The sequence below is a fragment of the Monodon monoceros genome, unplaced genomic scaffold (genome assembly GCF_005190385.1).
Source record: "Monodon monoceros isolate NGI ecotype Baffin Bay Population unplaced genomic scaffold, NGI_Narwhal_1 Super_Scaffold_16, whole genome shotgun sequence".
Classification (NCBI taxonomy): Eukaryota; Metazoa; Chordata; class Mammalia; order Artiodactyla; family Monodontidae; genus Monodon; species Monodon monoceros.
The window spans coordinates 89,065,234-89,088,327 of NW_021703772.1; the positions used below are offsets into that span (position 1 = coordinate 89,065,234).

At 32.3% G+C, this 23,094-nt stretch overlaps 1 protein-coding gene across 1 annotated transcript in view; it reads left to right on the forward strand.

Moving 5' to 3' along the window:
* LRP1B (LDL receptor related protein 1B) overlaps positions 1–23,094 on the forward strand; it is a 1,820,879-nt gene that overhangs the window by 1,606,746 nt on the left and 191,039 nt on the right. The window contains exons 62-66 of the mRNA XM_029226108.1: positions 819–967; positions 5,438–5,531; positions 9,155–9,271; positions 9,387–9,506; positions 10,925–11,044. Coding sequence (XP_029081941.1) covers positions 819–967; positions 5,438–5,531; positions 9,155–9,271; positions 9,387–9,506; positions 10,925–11,044 — 600 coding nt within the window. The remainder of the gene's footprint in view (positions 1–818; positions 968–5,437; positions 5,532–9,154; positions 9,272–9,386; positions 9,507–10,924; positions 11,045–23,094) is intronic.

Below are 23,094 nucleotides of genomic sequence, written 5' to 3' on the forward strand. Positions count from 1 at the left end.
CCATGATTTCCATAAGTGCATCAACATCTTTTAGTAACATTCCATTTTTGTTTCCTTTAAGGTTAAGTGTAAATTTATTTTTGAGAAAGTTTACCAGATTTGACTGCTTAGCATAATTGTATAGAATAAATTCAGTTGATATCAAATACTGCTGTTAAGGGATATGGTTAGAAGCTCAATAATAGTACAAGAATTATTGATTTGTTGAAATCATATTAACCTGAAATGACATTAATACATGTAGTTGGAGAAGTGAAGACTGCATTCTTGAAATCATTTATTTACAAAATAGTTATAGGATCCTAGTTTCTGGACTGCTAGGTGAAAGGAACTATATTTATGTAGCTCTAAGGCTCTAAAAATGAGAACTGTATCAAGTTTGCTTAAGCATACGTCTAGTGGGAATTCTATGAGGCCATATGGAATAAAGTTTTGATTTTTTTGCTACCCACTATACTATTACATGTAGACCATCATTTCATTATTTTATTTTACATTTATATTTTTAAACCTGTGTATATACTCATCCAAAATACTTTTAGTCTCTGTTTGTTTTTCTGATGGACACTTTTTTCCTACTAAAATACTTTCTATTATGGAGATACATTCTTAAAATTATTTAATGATAAAATAAATGTCATAGGATGATGAGTAGAATTTTTAACAAAATAAAATTATATTTATAATCTTGATGAGTTCTGGATTACAACGTTGTATTCAAATACAAGTTATGAAGCTTAAATGTCCTATCTCTCATCCCATATTATATTATTGGTCTTGATTATCCCATTCTGTTGTTGTTTCTTTCTCATCTGTAGTCTCCAAACATCTCTGTATGACAAATAATGGAGGTTGTAGTCATCTGTGCCTTTTAGCCCCTGGAAAGACTCACACCTGTGCATGTCCCACCAACTTCTATCTTGCAGCTGATAACAGGACTTGCTTATCTAACTGCACAGCCAGTCAGGTGAGTGGAGGTCTAGAAATCATTTCATGGCATGTATGAGCAAGTTGTTATAAAGGTTTTGCCTGTGTTTTGTTTATTCACGTAAACTGTTTTAGAAACATCATGTTTTTTGTTTGGCATAGCATTAGATAAACATTCCATACATTATAGAGAGGGTCACAGAGTAAGGGAAAAGCAATTTGATGCATATTGTTAAAATGGGAATTTAGGAAGTACACGTAGAGGTTAAAAGGAAGACAAAAACAAAAATGAAAACCATTCTTACACCGATCCACACAGAATAATGGTGCAAATCGTAAGCAGGCATAGCAGAATCATCAGGGGAAATTTGACCTATTCCAAGATACCAGGGTGATTGAGGCATAGGGTTAAGACTAAGATATATGCAGTTTAAACAAAGAAAAAAATCTACCTAGATAATCTGCTCTGTATCACCATCTCTACCTCTCTGTCATTCTTCAGAGTAAGAGATATGGAAAATATGTTTGTAAAAAGTAATTTTCTAGATATTTTTATTGAAAAATTATATGATCTAAATAATTTCCTTCTGAAATCTCTTTTTCTTCAAAATGTAGTTATTTTCAGTGAAGCTATTTCAGAAGTTAATTTTTCTACTTAATGGTAGTTGCATGGACTTTATTACTTTCAAAATTTGGACAAAAGTCATATGGCATTATAAAATTTAATTTTTTATATTTGAGTAACTATCTTGTTTAAGATAAAATTGTAAAGGAAATGTGATTTGTTTTTTTAACATGACTAAATTTATTCTTAGAATTCTGTGTTTTGAATTTGCTGGTTTTCCAATTCTAGCAGTGACATCATAGCAAGAGACTGAATTTCTCTTAGGGTGTGCTTATTTTCAAAAAGAGAAGCTAATTCTAGCTCAACTTGCCTCTTAAGTTATGACTATGAGGCTCATACAATAAAGAACTATATAAACGAAAAAGATCCAGCTTCTTCCAGGAAGCAGTATGTGTAGTGGTTAAGGGCATAGACTCTGAAGCCAGACTCACTTTGACCATACTCTGACTGCTTTAAATAAGCTGAATTACCTTGGCTTTGTTACTTAACTACTTGATGCCTCAGTTTTCTCATCTTTTAAATGGGATTGATAATATTTCCAGGCCACCGTTATGAAGATTACATGGGAAAAGTTCCTGGGTCATAGTAAGTGTTGTTGTTATTACCCTAGCCCTCTAGCACAAGTAGAATATACTTGAGTATGCGTGCAATTAGTGTGAGCTGCCATCAGGAGGTTCTGACGTCTAGTTGAAAGCACAGGTCACAGTCTCTTTTTTCTTTACAACTGTGTTGTTTTAATTATACTCTCCTAAGTATTTATGTGAACAAAATTCATTATTTTTAGAGAACTAGCAATTTGTCACTATGGGAGGTAAAATAAGCAAGCTAGAGGTAAAATTTAAGGGAGAAGTCACATCTTTAAAAATTTTTAAATTATAATTTCTGTTAATTTTGTTTAGTTTAGACAGATTTTCAATTTAACCTCTGGGTTATTCTGAAATAACCTCTGTTCTCTTGATTTGGAGCAGACCAGGGTCACTCTGCTGAGGCCCAACACTGAGGCTATAGGTAACTTAGTGGAAATGACACCTGCTTAAGCCCCTTACAGTGTGGTGAGCCTCATTAGCTGACTGGAAATAAAGTAAAGCCAAAGGATGTTTGACACACAGATGAAATCTCAAACAGCAGGACATAGATAGTAAAATATCAGCCTCACTGTAGTCATAAAAGGAATAAGATGTTTCAAATTATTAAATAGAAAAACCTAGGATTGTATGTATTCAAAAGCAAAAAGTCTGATCAGTCAATTAAATGAAAACTTAAATCAACCTAGAAAAGTATTATTCATATAACTAAATTACCTCTCAATTTGGTATCAGTGATAACATGACTAAAATATTTATAATTTTTCATATACCCCCAATAGTGTTTTGCATGAATTAAAAAAAATCAGCAATAGCAAGACAGTACAGTAACAACAGAATGTTGTGGATCAGATATCTTTGTTTTCAATACTTCCTGAAAAAAACAGTTATCACTTCATTTGTCTCATTTTTAAGAAAAAAGTTAACGAAGAGTAACATCTCAGCTAACACAATCAAGTAGTGATTGTCCCTGTAAGTCCTGTGGTTTATGCAGTCATTTTATCTCCGATTCTTTTCTGATACAATGGGAGGAAAAAAAGATCTACTGTATACTTCTTGGAGAAAAATCAGTTCATAGCACAATTTTTAGTGAGGTAGATATTAAAATGAAGTGAATAATTTATGTACTTCAGAATCATATCATTAAGCATTCTGATAAAAAATATTGCATTTTAAATTTATCTTACTAAGGGATTTGAGGTTTATCATCTAATTACTGCAGCCAATGATACACCCCCAAATATTATTGATTTTTAACAAAATAGGCAAATCACACCGATAAGAATTCTATTAGGATTGGAAATGAACATATGAAAATCTGGTAAAAATCAAGGTTAGGTCCAATTCTTATGGCACAAATCATTTCAAATATTACATTTAAATCATTTTAATTAGAAAACTATAAAAGTAAATTTAAAATGAATTTACTTATTTTTAAGTGGAGACTCTTCCTGTTTTGAGTAAACTTCACTATATGTAGGATTTGCATTTTATCCATGTACCCACTTAGTAGACATGCATTTAAGAGTTTCTTTATAGCTTCTTCTTGTGGGTGATGATTGCAGTCTGCAATTTATTTTATGAAGATATTAGTCTTGGAGAGCATTTACCATGAAGAATGTTTTGTATTTATGTTTAGCATTTATTTTTTCAAAGTTACTGTATTTAAGTATGAAAAAAAAGCCCAGACACAAAATAGAAGAAATCTTCCTCTGAGAGTAATGAATAAAATATGGATTAGCATAAAGAGTAATAATAACTATATTTTACCCTGGCCTTCCCTTAACTCAAAACACTTTTATGTCCTTATTAAAAATGAAATGGTGAGCAAAATCATTGTGTCATCTATCATTCGAACAGTGGGTGTTTATTTAAATCAGAAATATTTAGTAAAATTAAACATATGTGTAAATAATATGTAAAATTTAAAATATTTTTAATATTAAAAATTTAGATATTTTTCACATCTTGATTGGAAAGACTGTGAATATACTCAGGAGACTTGAAATCATCTTAGTGTAATGACTGGAAATGTTTAATGTTCATGGCAATTGCTTTCAGAGTAAGCCTTATATCCCCCAACAATCACTATCTATCAAAGTAATATTTTTCTTTTGGTAATTTACGAAAGCCATAACAAACATGACCACAGGCTAAGTAAATATGGGAAAATCAGTTGAACAGGGAGATCTTCCCTTGGATTCACAGTGCTCTATTCCCTCTTACAGTGCCACTGGCAAAAAAATTACTCTCTTATTTAAAATATAAATATATATATATAAATCTACCCTGAATCAGCTCCATGATATCCAGACAGGTTCAGTAAAGGCTAGCATCACAGTCTGTCTTACTTGAAGACAGTAACAGTATTTTAAATGAACAAATTTTTAGCTTGCTAATCCATTTTCATTAGAGAAAATTGAACCTGGGTTATATATTTCTATGTTACAAATCTGCCTGGCATGCAACATGCTAAGATAAATGTCACCTTGCTTTTAGTCACTCACATAAGAATTACAGCAAAAACACTTCAAAAAGAAAATGAATACATTTTAGAAAATACCTAATATTTTCAATTTCAGAAGAAGAAAAAAAATTGAAGTACTAGAAGAAATCTACTAAATTTAACAATCGCTTGTTTTTATTCACGGCAACTATTTCAGATGCATGTGCTCTCTGTATGGAAAGTGTGATTTTCTTTAGATTCTTCTATCTTATGAGGGTACGTTTGGAACTGAATGTTACTGAGAAAAGGATAAGTTGTGGTCTGAGATCTAAGATTGGCTGAGCTTTCTTGGTCACTGTGTATGGTTGGCCAGTGAAGTTAGCAGGAACAATAATTCAAATTAATTAAATTAGTTAAATTAATTCAAATTAACTAAATGAATTCAACTCAATACCTCTTCCTGGTATCTCTGATGATTTTTAGCCCTATTCAGTGTTCAGCAAAATTTTTCTGTAGCGGGTCAGGTAATAACTATTTTAGGCTTTGTGAACCACATGGTCTGTGTAGCAGTACTAAACTGTTGTGGTGAGAAAGCAGCCGTAGACAATAAGTAAATTCATGAGCTTGTCTTTGCTCAGGAAATATCACCAGGTTTTCCTGAACAGTGTGCTTTCCTGGATGGTCATTTTGATGCTTGTTGTGCACTTATTCCCTATTGTGGAATGCTCTAAGACCACCACAGTTCACATTTGCAGCAAGAGAGTAGGCTAGGCTGCTCTGCCCTAGTGAGTTTTTAAATATCCATTACATATGAGTAGCGTTCTTTAATCTTTATTTTTTCCCTTTATTTCAAAGTTTCGTTGCAAAACTGATAAATGTATTCCATTCTGGTGGAAATGTGACACCGTGGATGACTGTGGTGATGGATCTGACGAACCAGATGACTGCCGTGAGTACACTGGCAGATGCAGGAGTTTAGAATTTAGAGCTCCTTACGTCCCAGACCTGGAAAATTGAAGCTAGATCTTAAGTATTGCCTTCTGATAGCTTTCAAAAATTGAAACAGAAAGGTTTTATGTTAGTAGTTTAAAATACAGCAAAAATTGTTGCAATGTCTTATGTATGTCTCTGATCACTATTACATCTACAATGACACCATCAGCACTTTGTATTAGTCATCTCTTTCTCAATTTTTTTTTTACTTGTAGAATAACTAAACTCTTGATGTAGCAATCAGGAGAGTAAAAATCAGCATGATTTTGACTTAAGATATCATTAAATCAGAAGCAAAAATGGGCAAGTTTTCAGAATGCCACTCAATGACTGAAATCTTGACTTTAAGGGATACAGTCCTTCAACTTTTCTGTCAGTATTAAAATACTGAAAATTCTTTAAAAGTCAGATTTTTCCAATGTAAGACTAATATTAGTTGGCTGTTAGTCAATTTAGTATGCTCTTAGTAGTTGCCTTAAAGTGACTACCAATTATGTCTTGACATTTGACTGTCATTGGCATGGTTAGGTGCTATTTTTTTAAGCTATCTTTGGTAACCTAGGTTGTAATGGACAATCAGCAGACTTTTCCTTGTTAGCCTTTTATAGTTCACTCCATGGGTCACTCTAATACTGTCCTGTCAACTTGAAGATGCTTGTAGTCAATCATGATAATTCCCTCAATATCCCAGTAGATGGTTGCCTTGATTTGGTCTTGACAGTTGAGTTCAAGATCCTTAGGCTTGCACTAAAGAAACAAGTATACTGTCTTAGTGAAAGCCAGCTACTTTCTGCTACAGAACTTTCCACCACATAATTACAAAGCTGTTTCAAACTTAGGACCTCTAGATAATTACTTGGATGAGCTGTATTCCACTTCTCTGGTCACTACCAAGTATATCAAACATTTGAAGTTTTTTCACATATCTCATTTATATGTTTAAAATCAGTAAATAATATATTCAGTGAGAAGGAAAAAGCTTTAAAAGTCATTGCTTTTCTAATATTATTTTTGGTCTGAAAGGTCCATTGCCCTTTGATTTTTTTTAATAAAGTTTTTGTTTTCACTGTGATGGACAATATATGAAGAGTAGTATCTGTATGACATAGGTATACTATTATGCCTGAATTATTCTTAAGTTACTGAATTAAAAAAATATCAAGGTATAAGAAATTATGGTGGCCAATGGAGATTTACCCAATAAAATTTATTAATTTTCTCACAATAAACTGTTCTGTGATATAGTAAGGTAAATACAACTTATTTTTGTAATTTATAGAAATAAGAATGATTGTGTTACTTTAGTTCTCATATTAAGATGACCTTTCCTGCCCAGATTTACTAAAGTGTTTTTTGAGGAATTATCCCCATAATGACCTGCAGACAAAGTCATTAGCACCCAGTGCTCTCCCTTCTAAAATATTTACAGTTCCTGAACTCTAATTTTAATCTTGACTGAAATTTCATGCTGTATCCAAACTCATATGAAAATTAACTACAGCTTTAGTATAACACACTTTTTACATTTACCCACTTTCAGAATATTTGGTGAACAAATATAACTTTAATGTCTTTTGAAGGGAACCAAAGAGGCATCTGGTATCTAAGAGTCTCTGTATGATCCTTATCCTGGTTAAATACCAATACTAAGTGTTTTTATTGGTGACATTATCTCTGTGATATTTTAGTAAATGATCTATTTCTTGGAGTTGATGGGTTAACAGCTTGAACATCTGTAGGCATGACACTTTATTTTGAGAGTCATGGTGAGGTGGAAAATGATGTACGTGTGTCTGTCGAGTGTTTAGACTTCATTTTTGAGTAGCTGCATCATCAAAATTTGCAGGTATTAAGAGCCACTGACAATACCTATAATTTCACCTGAAAAAGCAGAAAAGCTTGATACCAGGTTCATATACCTTCATACTGCAATAATGTTATTTATGTAAATATAGTTGAGTGATGCATCAAGAATTCTCTGGCATCATAAGTTTGTAATTATATTTCCTATAATACTCTAATGCATCAAGGATCATTCTAGAGACACATTTAAAGGTCACATAGGCTTCCTAGTTATTTAACAGACATTGGAACTCCTTTAATATTTACAACCCTTCTTACGGAAAAGTTTTGGACAACCTCACTTGTAATGGACAATGTGACTGTGGGGATGAGGAAGATGAAAGGGACTGTTATAAGTCACCTCAAAATGTTCTGTCTTACTTCTGACTCTGAACTGAAATTGGTCTAAAAATTACTATCCATACACCATAAGTTCATAAAGTGTTGAAAAATACAACAGCAATTATGCGCAAAGAAATATTAAAGGAACTCGTATATGAAGCAACAGGAAATAGAGGAAATGCATGTTTAGATCATGAGAAAATTAAGGATCACCCAGTTTAAACATTTAGTGTGATTAATTAATAAATGTTGTAAATTGAAGGTAAATGATGTTCAACATTTTAGAACTCACTTCTATGGAAGCCATGCATATATTGAGGTTTTTTTCATGTTAAGAAAATTTTAATTAATATTTTAATTATAAAAGCGTAATTTATCTTCCAACGGAAGTTCAAAATATAATTTATTAATGTTTGATTGACCGATTTGAACTAATAAACAGCATACTATTAATCTCAAAATCAGTGATTAGTAACACACATTAGGATCATCAGTGAAAAGATAAGTGTTTATTGCAAGTTGTGAGAAGACTTCAGAGTCAGATGTGGATTTAAACTTCAACTCTGGCATTTGAAACTTGTGTATTCTTGGGTGAATTCTTAGAATCCATGAGACTTACTTTCCTCATTTATAAAATGGTCATGGTGATCCCAAGGTGAGAAGTTTATAATGAGATTCAATTAGTAACTATATGTGATAGAACCTAGCCCAGTGCATGATACAAAGTAGATATACAATAGATCCTACTTTATTGTTATTATTGCTTAAATAAACTCAAAGAATATAGCAAAAACTGCTTTACCATGTAGGAGATATTTATTATAATAACATACATATGGTATATAAAAATCTTTACTAGTTATGACATTGTCCTTATATATTAATAAGATTATAGAAATAAATATCAATAATTCTGATTTAAAATGTGATAGTTATAGAAAGTATTTGCTTTAAGGAATGCTGGGGAATATGTATTGAGGGCAGATGTTTCTCTCTTAACACATTACAGGCAGCAGAGTGATCAAAAAAATAATTTTTTAAGTGATATTGGAAAAACTTTTTAAAAAAATTACAATGAATTGTGCTCTGCCACTCAATACCATGTCTTTGAAATGAGGAGAAATTTAAATGTTTTAATATATATATTTATATGTTGTTAATATCTTTCTTCTTACTGTTAGTTTATAAAATCTAATCTGGAGGCCATCTGAGCTGCTCAAAGCTTAACTGCACATCTGAAACTAATAGCTCTCTGGATGTGAGACATTCACATTGTGCTCTAGGATATGTTTAATATAATAATATAATAAATATGTTGAATGTCAGAAAAGCTCTGTTTAAGAAGTCATGAGCTAAGATTGTCATTCCACGATACCTATATGTTTCCTCCTCTAGCGGAATTTAAATGTCAGCCAGGCCGATTTCAGTGTGGAACTGGGCTCTGTGCTCTGCCCGCTTTCATCTGTGATGGAGAGAATGACTGTGGGGACAATTCTGATGAACTCAACTGTGGTAGGTGATTACATTCTTAACTAAGGAACACGAATCTAATTCTTAACTGATGATGTCTGCACTGATTTAAATTCAGACACAGGCTTTAGCCCACATTTTTTGTTCTCTCTTTTAGACACACATGTCTGCCTCTCAGGTCAGTTCAAGTGTACCAAGAACCAGAAATGCATCCCAGTAAACCTCAGATGCAATGGGCAGGATGACTGTGGAGATGAGGAAGATGAAAGGGACTGTCGTAAGTCACCTCCAACTGTTCACTCTGACCTCTGACTCCCAACTGAAATTGGTCTAAAGATTATTATTGTTCACCATAAATTTATACAGTGTGGAAAATAGAACTGCAATGATGGGCAAATAATTCCAACTAGATGTCTATTGGGATGGTTAAGAAACTCTGTATAAAAATATATAGAAAATTAAAACATGGGTGATCTTTACTTAAAAGCTACCTGGAGATTATTACAAACATGAAAAAACATGCATTCATCCACATCATCCTTAAGAGAAGCAGCAAAACCAAATTACAGGTGATTATGGTGCTTTTTTAAAAAATATAGATTTTTTTTTTTACCATATTAAGTAGCTGCAGGTAATTTTCTTCTGTTGATTTAATTAGTTACTTGAAATCAACTCCATTTTAATTAGAGATTTTTTTCCTTAATAATAACATATTGAATGTATGATAAGAAACAAAAATCTGGACAAAATAACCTAACAAAATCACTTGTTAAAAACTGTAAGTAATACTCCTTCTAATGTATCTTAACAAGCTACTTCAAAAGACAATTGTAAAATAATTTTAATTCTGTTCACCTCTTATTTCAATCTCCCATGAAAAATAAATATACATAAAATGGGAGGCAGAACAATTTACATCATATACATACATGCACGTAGGCAGGCAGGCACATACACACATACACGTACATACACACACAGGATCTGAACCATAGAGCACCTGTCAAGTTCAAGCTTTAAGCAGAACTGCTGTCAACATTTCTGTCTTACTGAAGTTTTATTTTATTCCTCTAAAACTTTTATTAGTAAATAATGTGCAGTCATCCAGCAATTTGATTAAGATGGTACATTCAGAATAAAGTCAGTACCAGTTCTTTATGGTTAGCCATTCTAGAAGCTGATCCATTAAACTGACTAAGATTTGTGAAGCAGTTTATAGTTTGAGGCAGATGTTCACCTCTTCCATCAAAATCTCAACACAACTAGAGATTTTGATAAATTCTGTGCCTTTTTCTCATTCACTAATATCTTCTGATTTTAGTCTTTTTCTATTTACAAAAATGCCTATGTGTAAATTCTTATATTTATTTATCTGAAAAAAATTATTTTGAAAGACCCTGAATCCTTTATTTTTTAATTAGTTTCAATGTATCTAATCAAGGTGTGGTGGTTTTGAAAACTCTGATTTTTATCAAATGCATCATTTGCAGAAATATGTTTTATTTATTTATACTGGAACGGGTAATAGGAATACACTATAGATAATTAAAAGTTAAAACTTATCATCCTCAGGGTCTTATTAATTAAAAGATGATACATTTTCAATTGATTAACTTAAAAATTTATTTGTTTTTTAATTAGAATGTCTATTCTTGTCCAAAGCTACATTTTAATAATAGATGCTTTCCTCTTAAGCCGAAAACAGCTGCTCTCCAGACTATTTCCAGTGTAAAACTACCAAACATTGCATTTCCAAGCTGTGGGTTTGCGACGAGGATCCAGACTGTGCAGACGCATCAGATGAAGCCAACTGCGGTGAGTGCTTTCTGATGGTGGATCCTACCTCTTGCATTTGTATCATCATCTGAGATGGCCATAGTGAAATGAATTTGAACACAATTCTGATACAACTAGGGCCTAACGTGCGAATGTTTTTCCTCTGTGCTCCCATAGTCAATAACCTCAGGTTAGCTATTTTAGAAAAAGCATGGAGGGGTAAGGCAAAAGGGTTAAGTATTGCTTTAACATAAGTCAAAACTGTTTCTGAAAAGACAGATCTGAAAGGTAAGATAAAACTGTCTTCTTATGTTAGCGTATGCACATGCTATTAGCATTTAATGAATGGAAACAATAAAACATTTTCATATTGTTCTAGGCTTCATTTTTCTCCTTAAATATGATTGTTCATTTATCCAATGATTATTGTTCATTCTTAAACATGGTGGGGAAAAAGAAAAAAGATAACAAAGGCAACTGTTCTGTTTTAGTAGATGACAGCAATCATTTAAGTTAGCATGTTTCTGAAACATTAATATTTTCACTTAAGATCAATTATTTTATTTACAGTTATTATTACTTAACATTGCAGAAATGGAGAACATATGTATTCATTTTTGTTTAATGCATTTGATTCTATCCTGAATATGTCAACAGTGGAACAGAAATAAAGTAATAGTTGTCATGTGTAACTCATTTTTTTCAACATTTATGAAACATTAATTGAGGCTATTTTTTAGGTGACTGCACCAAACTTGGCATTGTCGGGGAAGCAAAAAAGCATTTAATCTGGTAATTGATTAGAAAAGACAGAGTTTGTCCAAACTAAGGACAGAACCTTCAGGCTTCTTAGAAAAAATTGTCTTAAATGCATTTGCTAGATTCCACCTTACTGTTAATTAACTCTTCTGGGAGAAATCAAAATGATGAAAATCATTTAAGTTCTTTGAAATTCCATTATATTGAACAATATTCATGAGCTATATGTATAATCACAGGCAACAATATGTCATTAAGAGTTTTTTTTCTAATACTGTCTCTATATAACTGTGTCTTCAGGACATGCAATCAGTATGGCTTATCACTTTATAGTATCATAAAATCACCATTTCTCACTTTGTGGAATTGACCTTCATAATCAATTCACAAAGCATCAAACCACATCCATCACCAGTTTGTCCATAACACTTATCAAGGACTTTTGCAGGCGAGTTTATATTACTGGCTATTTTGCTCTCTTGTCTTTTGTATTTTTGTTTACCAAAGCAACATGGAATAATGACTTATATTAGCTATCTGAAAAATTTCTTGGATGAAATGTTTTTTTTCTCCATTTTACTCTTCTTCCTCCTCACTTTGATGTGATTTAACTGTTTTGGTATGTTACACTGTTCAAACTGATAATTATTAATCATCATAATAAGAATAATGCCTAATATTTATGTGGTGTTTACCGTATGGCCCAAGAAATGAGTTAAAGGCTTTATAGCGATTACTTCATTTAATCTCCTTATTATCCCTATTTTATGGTTGAGGAAAATGAGATCCAAGGAGTAACTTACCCCAAATTCTACAGCTAACAAGTGGCATAACTGGAACTTGAATCCAGGGTTATTTGACACCAAAGCCTCTGCTCTATGACCATAACATGAATCCACATCATTTTTTCTATATAAAAAGAAAATATTTAAATATTTTCTGTTATAAAATTATATAGAATTCTCCTAGCCACAATTATTGCTTTAAGTTCCAGACCAGTATACAAATATATACATACATACAGAAAATGGGGGAAAGGATGAATAAGGGTTACCATTTAATGTATCTTAAACCCACTCTAAAATGTTACCGTGGACAGGTGCTAATTTAACTTAAAGAAACTTCTTCTACATCATATTTTAGCATGGCATTTGTCAATCCTTATTTTTGAAGGAGCTAAAAGACCACCTCTTTCCCCTTTCTTCTGTCTTCAATACATATATAAATGCCATGTGTTTTTGCTAATTCTTTTAACACCCTTGTGGGATAGTTCCTCGTTTGATGCTTTATTGAGTGGGAAAGAAACATAACACTCCTTAAAGATTAACCCTATCAAGCCAAGGCCTTATTATTTGAATCTGAGTTACATGTTTCTTTGTGGGTGAGAATGGGCCTTGTCTAGAAGAAGGGATGTGTTTCACTATTTCACATGTCAAGTAACCTAGCAGGTTGTAGTGTAGACTTGCATTAAATGCTGTTGAGAAACTGGCCCATTCGTTGTTGCAAAACCTCCATTTGCAAACCATTTTTATTTCAGTTGCCTTCTGTACTTTCTTAGCCCAGTGCTCAGTTTAGGGGGAGATTCTTTTTTATTCTTGGAGTTCACCTAGCCCTTACATCTTATTTTTCAGCACCAATATTTGTATTTATCTGTAGTTTTATATCTAATTGTTTTCTCTCAGTTCTAAAGTTCCAGGATTATAGTTTGTTTTACCTTGACCTAATTAAACAATTTGGTTTGTTTTGCTTTTAATTGTGTAAATAAAACCAATGTAGAAGCACACATGCAAGGGAGAGGGAGAGAGAGAGAGACAGTCACTATAGAAAAGCCTAACAAAACAGAGCACAGTAACTTAACACAAACACAGTACACATGTAGTATAGGGAACTAAATAACCAGTAATGTGCAAATATTTTAAAAATTATTTGATTTTTATATTTACCAAAATATCACATATTTATTGCAGTCAGCCCAGTGTAACTTTTGAGATCTTATGAGTACTTGCAAATTTAACAGCTAATGCTCAATATTTGTAAAAAATTGTATGGTAATCATTTCCAGGTTAGCATAAGGAGGCTTTGATATCACTTTGAATAGATGTAGATTAAATATAGTTTAGGAGTCTTTGTCCAGTAATCTAGTCGTAGTGAGACTTTGAATTTAAAAATTAAATTAACTGCATAGTTTCCCATCTTATTATGGCTAGATTTTGAGATGGTTGTATTTGAGTCCATTAAAGCTACATTTGGCACATTTGGATTTAAATTGAAAAATATTTTAAAACACCTTTTAATTCTATTTTTGTATAAATATAGATTTAAATCTATGCTACCTTCACAGTTGTAGCAAGATACAGTGGGCCTGTCTCATCCACAGGTTCCACATCAGCAGATCTCGAAAGGCCGACTGTACTAAGCTATTTTGTCTAAGGGACTTGAGCATCCATGGATTTTGGTATCTGTAGGGATCCTGGAACCAATCCCCTGTGGATACCAAGGAAGACTGTAGTTTTAACTTTGCTTTATGAGTTGTTAATAGTGATTATAAAATTATTTCTTTTTGCCTGAGGTTGTTTATTCTTTCCTCACTCTATGCCCAAATAAAAGAAAGCTTCTTAAAACGTAGATATACACACTTCTACTAGACTATTGATGTTAACTACTCTTAGAAGGCTGTTACACTATTTATTACAATATTGGGCCAGCGCCACATTTGAATGCCTGACCACAATCAGTAGACTACTCCAACTGTGGCAGCTCTGGGCTTTTCATTAAGAATCTCAGTTTCAAACTTTCTTCACCTTCTGCCTGCCATTTTCTATTTTAGGAATGAAGTGAGCATTTAGGGATTTGATGGATCTGTACTAGATTCATAATTCTTTGTAACAGAGTTGAAACTTTTCTGCAATTTGACTCTCATAAGGTGATATCAGAATATGTCTTTCCATTATGTTCTCTCTCCCTGTTTTATAGTTTAGATTCTCAGTGCCCTAGATCCCTATGAAACATCCTTTTCATCAGTTTTATGCCTGGGCTTTCCTGGTCAGCTATGAACTCACCACTCCACTCTCTAGAGTCGGCTGTTTGTGCTCCCACATCGCTCCTCCCTGTGGTCTCATTTCCTGCTTTCTTCTCCTACATCATTTCTGTGTCATCAAAGAGAGTCTTGCTTTCACGCTGGTTCAGAGTCATTTGCTGCTTTTGAACAGTCTTGATTTATAACCAACCTGCTGCTTGGCTAATTATTTTTACTTAATGCAGTCGTTGTAATCACACTAGCTGGGGCTTGTGAAAGGAACTTGAGCTTCCTACAGTAGCTTTGTACTTTCCACAGCCTGGATTTCAAGCATGACACTGAACACACTCAAACCAAAAGACAGAACCCGTCAATGCTTGCTTTTATTCTCCCTTAAATGTCTGATGAGGAAATTTGAATTGGGTTACTCAAGCTATGAGAATATAAGAAAAAAAATATTTTTTAAGTTAAAGCAAGTGTAATACATATTAAATCATAAGATATTTCAAACACAAAGACTTGCACAGTAAGTTACACAACTATATACCTGTACCATTTTTAATAGACTTTAACATTTGGTCTAAGATATCTCTTAAAACATTTAAATCCCTACAGTAACAGATTTATAGCAGTACATAGGAAGCCTATGTATTAGATGCTGTATTAAAAAAAGTATGAAATGTAGAACTTTAAAAATTTGCCTCCTTTTACCTACTTTTAGAACAAAAATATGTGTGTTTCTTTTAGTTTATAAGATTCTGTTCACATATCTTTTGGTCTGGCAATTTCCTTAGAGGATATTCTATCATTTATATTTTCAGGTGTTATTTAATGTTGTTTAGTACCATGTATATAGGATTATACTGTACATTAATGAATGAAAGTAGGTAAAATGAAAGATTGTATTGCGTCTTCTCAACAGCAACACCTGATAATGCACCTCTATGTAGAAGGTACTTTTGTTTATTCCTTTAAGGAAACTTAGATTTGTGCTTATATGTTAAGATCAGTTTGAGGATCCAAGTGGTATCAGACTTTGTTTACAAAAATACTATCCATTTTCAGCCATTAACATTTCAGGACAAAATATAGTAATGTGTAAAAAATGACCTATTGTAGAGTTGTGACTGTAGCATTTATTAGCTTTGTGATGTGTATGTAGGGGACAGATGTGGTATAGATGATGATTCTGATAACCATACTTATTCTCCAGTCAGTGTTAGATTCAATGCCTAGGCTGCAAAGCCTCTGGGCTAGATATTTTATGTCATCAGGCCACTGTTCATATATGGTTCCTTGTTCGGAGTTCATGTGGGAAATATTGGGAGTGGAAAGAGAGGTGACATAGGGTTTAGTGTGAAACAATGAACTCTGTTACCTCTTGCTGGGTTATGGATGCCAGAGTAAATTATTACTTATTTTTATTTCCATTTGAAATCTTAACCTTCTAATTAATATTTTTAGTTTTCAAATCCAAAATTCTTGAGAGGTATTTTTAAAGGAATATGAACAGAAATTCTTCATGATGAGTTTCCTTTGACCCAAAGCAGAATTGACATGAAAAATATTATTTAAGAGCTAGAGAGATAAAATAGAGAATGGATCTACCCTGTGACCAGAGATTTCTCATTCCTGTGGATCATATTATCCACATGAGTACAACACTTCCCTTCAAAATTCTATGTTCTAAGAAAGAGACAAACCTCCAGTATATAAATATTTCCCTTTTGATACAGTTACTGGGTTTTGACTAATATTTGAAAAAAAGCAGAATATAAACTGATACTATTTATTAAAGTTCAAGTAAATCTAATATGTTTTCAAATAATATTTTTGATTAATGGTATTTGGGTTATGTGAATTGTATTATCTTACTCAAGATTTCTAATGTAAGTTTTTATATTTAACCTTAAACTAATAAAAAGTTACAGAATATGTGTATACCTGCAAAAATATTATAGTAACCATTTTGCTGTAAATACTAATATCAAATATTAATGTTAAAGTGAATGTATGGTATTTTGTTTTAGTTCATTAAAATCAATCATTCAGGAATTGAGTGTATTGACAATTAGTGTTAAATACTGAGTATTAAATATTGAGTGGCTGACTCAATAAAAAAATCCATATCACAATGCTGGGAACTTACTTTTTATAAACTGCCATACAACTTTAATTAATTAAGCTATTGAAAGAGTAACATCTAACCTGTTTCAACTTGTTGAAGACATTTCTAAAGTATTAATCTAATTTTTTTCTATCACCAAGTAAACAGTACTGGCAAAAAATATCATATTACTTAATAGCATATATGGCTATAGATCCACATTTTGAATATTCTTATATTACATTAAAAAATCAAACATCGAATCTGTTTATATTTTAGTCTCCTTTGTAATTAACTTCTGAATCCTAAAAACAAAATGTACTCAGAAAATTCAGTATATTACTTAATTCCAATTAATCATGTTTTTCTATAAAAGATCATACAGCTATGTCTCTTAACAATTATATCTGTGTATCAGTAAGCTAGATTCCTCATATGGATATTTCTGTCTGTTTCTAGAAACTATTCATAGATGGTGAGGTGTTATGTTACTTTATGGATTCCTATCCTAGAAGTTCTTTGGATGAACTTAGAGTTCTTGGAATGAGTGTATTCCCAGTCCCATGATAATTACTGCTTCAAGAAGAGAATCTTTTGTATTCTCAGATCTTCAGTTTGGTCTTTTAATGTTTAAAACCACAAGATTCTTGGTATAAAGACGCATTGAGCAGTAAAAATCTCACTGCATAACTATCAGGGAATCAGAGAGGTATAGGAAACTACCTCTAGTAATCATAAATCATTTTATGAACTCAGTACCCTGACAATTCAGCCAGTTCTTTTTAAATAAAGAACATTTTACTGAGTCAGAGGGAAGAAAATTGAGAATCAATCACTTAAAATATGAACAAAAAATTTTTTTCTGTCTGGATTTACCATGTCCATTTCATAATATTCAAATAGAGGTAATTGCAGATCAGATTTGTTAATATTTCTTAAAATTATTATTGGGAACACGTAATTTAAAAGCCTGGTATTACCAAGAGATATTACCAATGGATATTGGTATTACCAACGGGGAATTTGAAAATTACGCACAAGGCTGAATTTCAAGGGGCTCTCATATCAGCACCCCTGTTCTTTGCAGAGGAAAGCACCAGGAATTTTAAAATCTCTGGTTACAATCAGTTCATCCTACGACATACTTTGGGCCCAGATTGTATTACTTGTTTCCTTTTTAATATTTTACTTGTAGAACTAAACTTGATTTTTGTATCTTTATAACATTCATTTATTTTAAAAATTAATAAACATCTACTGAAAATGTTAAGTAAGCCATTATATATACTCAGGGAATTCAAAGTCTAATAATAAGGGTAGTGTTGAAAGCTCATCATGCTAGGCATTGTGCTAAACTTTATGTGTGGATTATATCATTTAATCCTCACAACAATCCTATGAGAGAGGATGTTATGTGAGAGAGTATAACTATCATTATTCCTATTTTATAAGTAAGGATATAAGGCTCAGAGAGTGTAAGTAATTTTCCTAGGATTACCCAGGTAAAAAATGAGTAAGCAGAATTTGGTTCCACAGGAGATGTCTTCAGCCCCATGCACTTAACCATTACTCAGTAGAGCTTCCTTGACCTGGCTTAAATGTGCAGTAAGGCAAGGAATTAAGATGCAGATACAAATGATCCTAGACAAATAGGAATGGATAAATGTCATCAGAAAAAAATGCATACTTAAATAGAATTTTTTTTAATAACATTGTCACTAATAGTGAGTGGGCGTAGGAGTGACAATGAAGGGATGCCTTGTCTATAGTCAATTTGAAAGCAAAACAATGTCATTAAATTCTAGCTTGACACAATTCTAGTTTGACACTAGCCTAACAAAATCCAATTCTCTCTTTGTTAAAAAGGGAGATTAGTGAGTGTTGAGCAAAGCCCTATTTTCCCATGACCAAACTTTTCATAATGAAGCAACTAGAAAAAATGAAAGAGAACTGAACAGGGGATAACCTTCTCAGCAGCCAGTCAATACTATGTAACACCCTGCTTATTCACTGTTAGAGCCATCTAGTACGTGATCCACAGCTTGCCATCCATGTTATGCAGGTCACACGTTTGAAAATGTTGTCCTCCACTTGATTAACAGAACGAATGAACATGAATATAGATTTATTTTTTAGATCATGCATTTTCTCCTTCCTGAAGCTTTTATAAATACATGAAATTGCTGTAGGTACGTACAAAGAGTATTTTCAGGAAATGGTGACATTCCTCAGAGTCTAACTCTATGCATAATGCAAGTCATTTAAGGAACTGCAACAGTGCTTTTAAAAATGGTATCTTCATTATATTCTTATTCAAAAGTCTCTACCAATCTAAATGAAGCATAAGTAATACAGAGGATCTATTAATAGTTAAAATGAATTCTAGAATTATTGTTATCAATGGTTATTAATTTTGGATGACTAAACTATTATTAAAGTAGATTAAAATACAAGTGACTACTGAGAAGAGAATATTTGCTCATGCTAGTATTACTCTTAGTATACTTTCAAAAACTTTCACCATGCAGAAGTGAAGGTTATTGACACTGTGCTTTGTTCCAATTTTTTGAAAACTTTAATATAAGAAAGCATTTTTTTCTTATTTTATGAAATTTGGTAATTAATCACTGGGCATGAATTATCTAGATTCTTTTCTGGAAAAAAAGTCTTGGCACTACATGCTGTATTTTTTGGCACTGAAACAAATGCAAGAAATGAACATGCTAAAATCTCTAGTTTGGAACAGTTAAGATGACTCTTTTTCAAAAACTATCGGGTGTGGGGTAATGGGATGGCAGTACCAATCTTAAATCCCAGAGCTTTCTTTGCGCTACTTGGTTTTCACAGCTGGAATTTACTACTTCTTTATAGTACAAAATTATTCATCCACCCAATTTCATTTTTTTGGCTCAATGCTGTGACTTAGTAATTTTCAGCATCTTACTGACAGATGGAAAGTGTTCACTAGCCATGCTGCTGAATTAACACAGAATGCATTTCTAAACCACAATAAAGGATGGAGCTGAAAGCGTCAAGTCCACGCAGTTTCATCTAGAGTGCGTATATTGTTATGATGTTCATAGAATCTTCAAAGGAAAAGGATCATTAGAGGTCCTCTGGTTTTCACCTACTTTAATAGGGCCACATCTATCATTCCTAATCAAACAAACAAACAACAAAAATACTTCTCTTTGTCTAGGTAATATGCTACAATCACACTATAAATTAAGCCTATTTTTTTTCCTTTTAAAATATTTCCAATGGAAATATTGAATAACGAAACGTTATTCTTTGGGTTAAAGTCCTTTGTTTAAGGACTCAAGTTTTTTTACATCCTTCTTCAGGCCAAAATAATTTCATTTTCTTTAATCTCTCTGCATGTGTTCTATTTTCCTTTCTATTCATCAGCTGTATATCTCTCTCCTGAAACCTTCCCAAGTTCTATGCTTTGGGTAAGATCTGTGGAACAGTATGTGGCATTTTTAGTTATATATGTGCTGAGTATCTCCTGTTCTCCATTGCTGTATGCCCACTCTTGTATTCTAATACTGCTTCTATGTTATTGCATTTTTAAAGGTTCTAATGAAGCCTACTGTCTCCCTTGCCAAATTATAAATTCCAGGAGGGCTGGATCTATATATCTTTCTAATCCCTAATATATCCAGTACCTAGTGCAGAATCTGGCACAGATAAACATTTGAGGAACAAGTGAAGGAAGGAAATTTTAAAAATACAGATTTTATTTGGTTCAACCGAATATAATACCTTTCTCCCCTGAACTTTGGGAATCTAGTTTTCTTTCTTTGAGTTTATATGTATTTTATTTCATATTTGTGAAAAACTGCTTTCCTCCTGATCAGTTCAATAGTTGGGGCTTGATTAGTGTACAAATTGGCTAAAATTGTAAGGGAATTTCAATATAGAGAATCACTGACACGTTGTGTCAAACTTGTACAATGAGATGTGCCTCCTCTCTGTAGGAAGAAAGTGTGCTATGGCAGTACAATCAGGCAGCTTTCTGAAAAAAGCCTAAAACTCTGGTGTTACTAGCAACAGAGCTCCATTCTTGATTTCAAAATTCGTTAAGTGGATAGATTCTTCAGGTCTCTACTATTTCCTCATTTGTAAACAGATATAATACTTTTGTCCTTAGAAAGCTGATGAGAGGGTTAAAAGAAATAAAGGTATATGAGTACCTAGTAGATGTATAAGTACATAATAGACCCACAGAAAATATTTTTTGTCCCTTTTTTCAGAACTTTTTGCTACATATTTAGTATTGACACAGGCTAAAACAATTACACATTCTGTAATGGAGACAGAAGGGAACAAATAAAAGATTTAAATGAATACTATGAAATTTTATGACAATAAAATGGTTCTGTGAAATCTTGCTTTTTTTTTGTCAGAAGAGAGGAAAAAATAAAACGTAGAGTTAATAACAAAGAGTTGGTGACTTAAGAGAATAATGCCTAGTGTATTAATAAATGTTAAAGAGCATATGACTAATATGAATCTTCAGGTACATATTATATGGTATCCAGGAAATCTTAGATTCACAATTCTGTATATTCACTACACGTCCCTGTGAGTACTGTTTGTTTGTTTAACAGCTTTATTGAAGTATAATTGGCATACAATAAACTGCATATATTTTAAATGGACAATTTGATAAGGTTTAACAGATTTGTTAAACAGGTGATTAAATCCTCACCACAATCAAGATAATGAACATGTTTATCACCCCTAGAAATTTGTTTCCCTTTGCAATACCTCTCCCTCACCCCACTTCCTGCCTTGCCTCTATTACCTGCTTTCAGCCCCTGTAGATTAGTGTACATTTACATAAAACTGAAGTCATACAGTATGTATTAACTTTGTCTGGCTTATTTCACTCAGCTTAATTATTTTGAGATTATCCATGTTGATGGTTGTATTGAATGTTCATTCCTTTATATTGCTGTGAAGAATTCTATTATATGGATAAATATAATATTTTTTATCTGTTTACCCATTTATGATCATTTGGGTCAGTTCAAGGTTTTTTTTTAATTGAAGTATAGTTGATGTACAATATTATATAAGTTACAGGTATGCAATATAGTGATTCACAATTTTAAAGGTTATATTCTATTTATATTTATTATAAAATATTTGCTATATTCCCCATGTTGTACAATACATTCTTGTAGCTTGTTTTATATCTATCTAATAGTTTGTACCTCTTAATCCCCTGATTCAAGTTTTAGACTATTGCAAATCAAGTTGCTATGAAGATTCTTGTATTAGTCTTGGTATGGATACATGCTTTCTTTTCTCTACAGGTAGACTAGTTCACATGATAAGCATATGCTTAACTTTTTAAGAAATGTTTTAAGAAAGTATCAAACTCTTTTACAAAGTGGTTGTACTATTTACCATTCCCACTGGCAGTATTGGAGAATTCCAGGTTCCTCTACATCCTTGCCAATACTTGATACTTTAAAATTTTAGTCATTCTAATAGATTTGTAATGGTATCTCATTGTGGCTTTAATTTGCATTTCATTAGTGATTAATGATATTGAACATCATTTCACATGCATATTTGCTGTCTGTATATCTTCTTTGGTGAAGTATGTATTCAGATAATTTTCTCATGTTTTTATTGGATTGTTTGTTTTTATATGATTGAATTCTGCAAATTCTTATATATTCTGAATCCAAGTTAGTTTTTGGATAAATGTTTTGCAAATATATTTTCGTAGTCTATGCCTTGTCTTTTCATTCTCTTCTTCTCCTTACTCTAGGTTCGATTTGCTCTTCTTATTCTAGTTTATTATTGTGTAAGCTGAGGTCACTGATTTGAAACCTTTCTTCTCTTATAATATAGGCGTTTCATTTTTTAATGTGCACCTAAATACTGCTTTAGCAGCATCCCACACATTTTTATATGTTGTATTTTTATTCATTTCTAACTTGTATGTTCTAACTTCACTTTTTATTTCTTCTTCAACCTATGGGTTATTTAGAAATGTGTTATTTAGTGTCCAAGTAACTGGGGATATTCTAGATATTTTTGTTTATAATTTAATTCCATTGGTGGCCAGAATACATACTTTTCATGGTTTGAATTTCTTCTTTACTTAACTTGAATTCTTTGAAATTTATTGATACATCTTTTATCATTCATGATTTAGTCTATTTTGATAAAGATTTCACGTTCCTT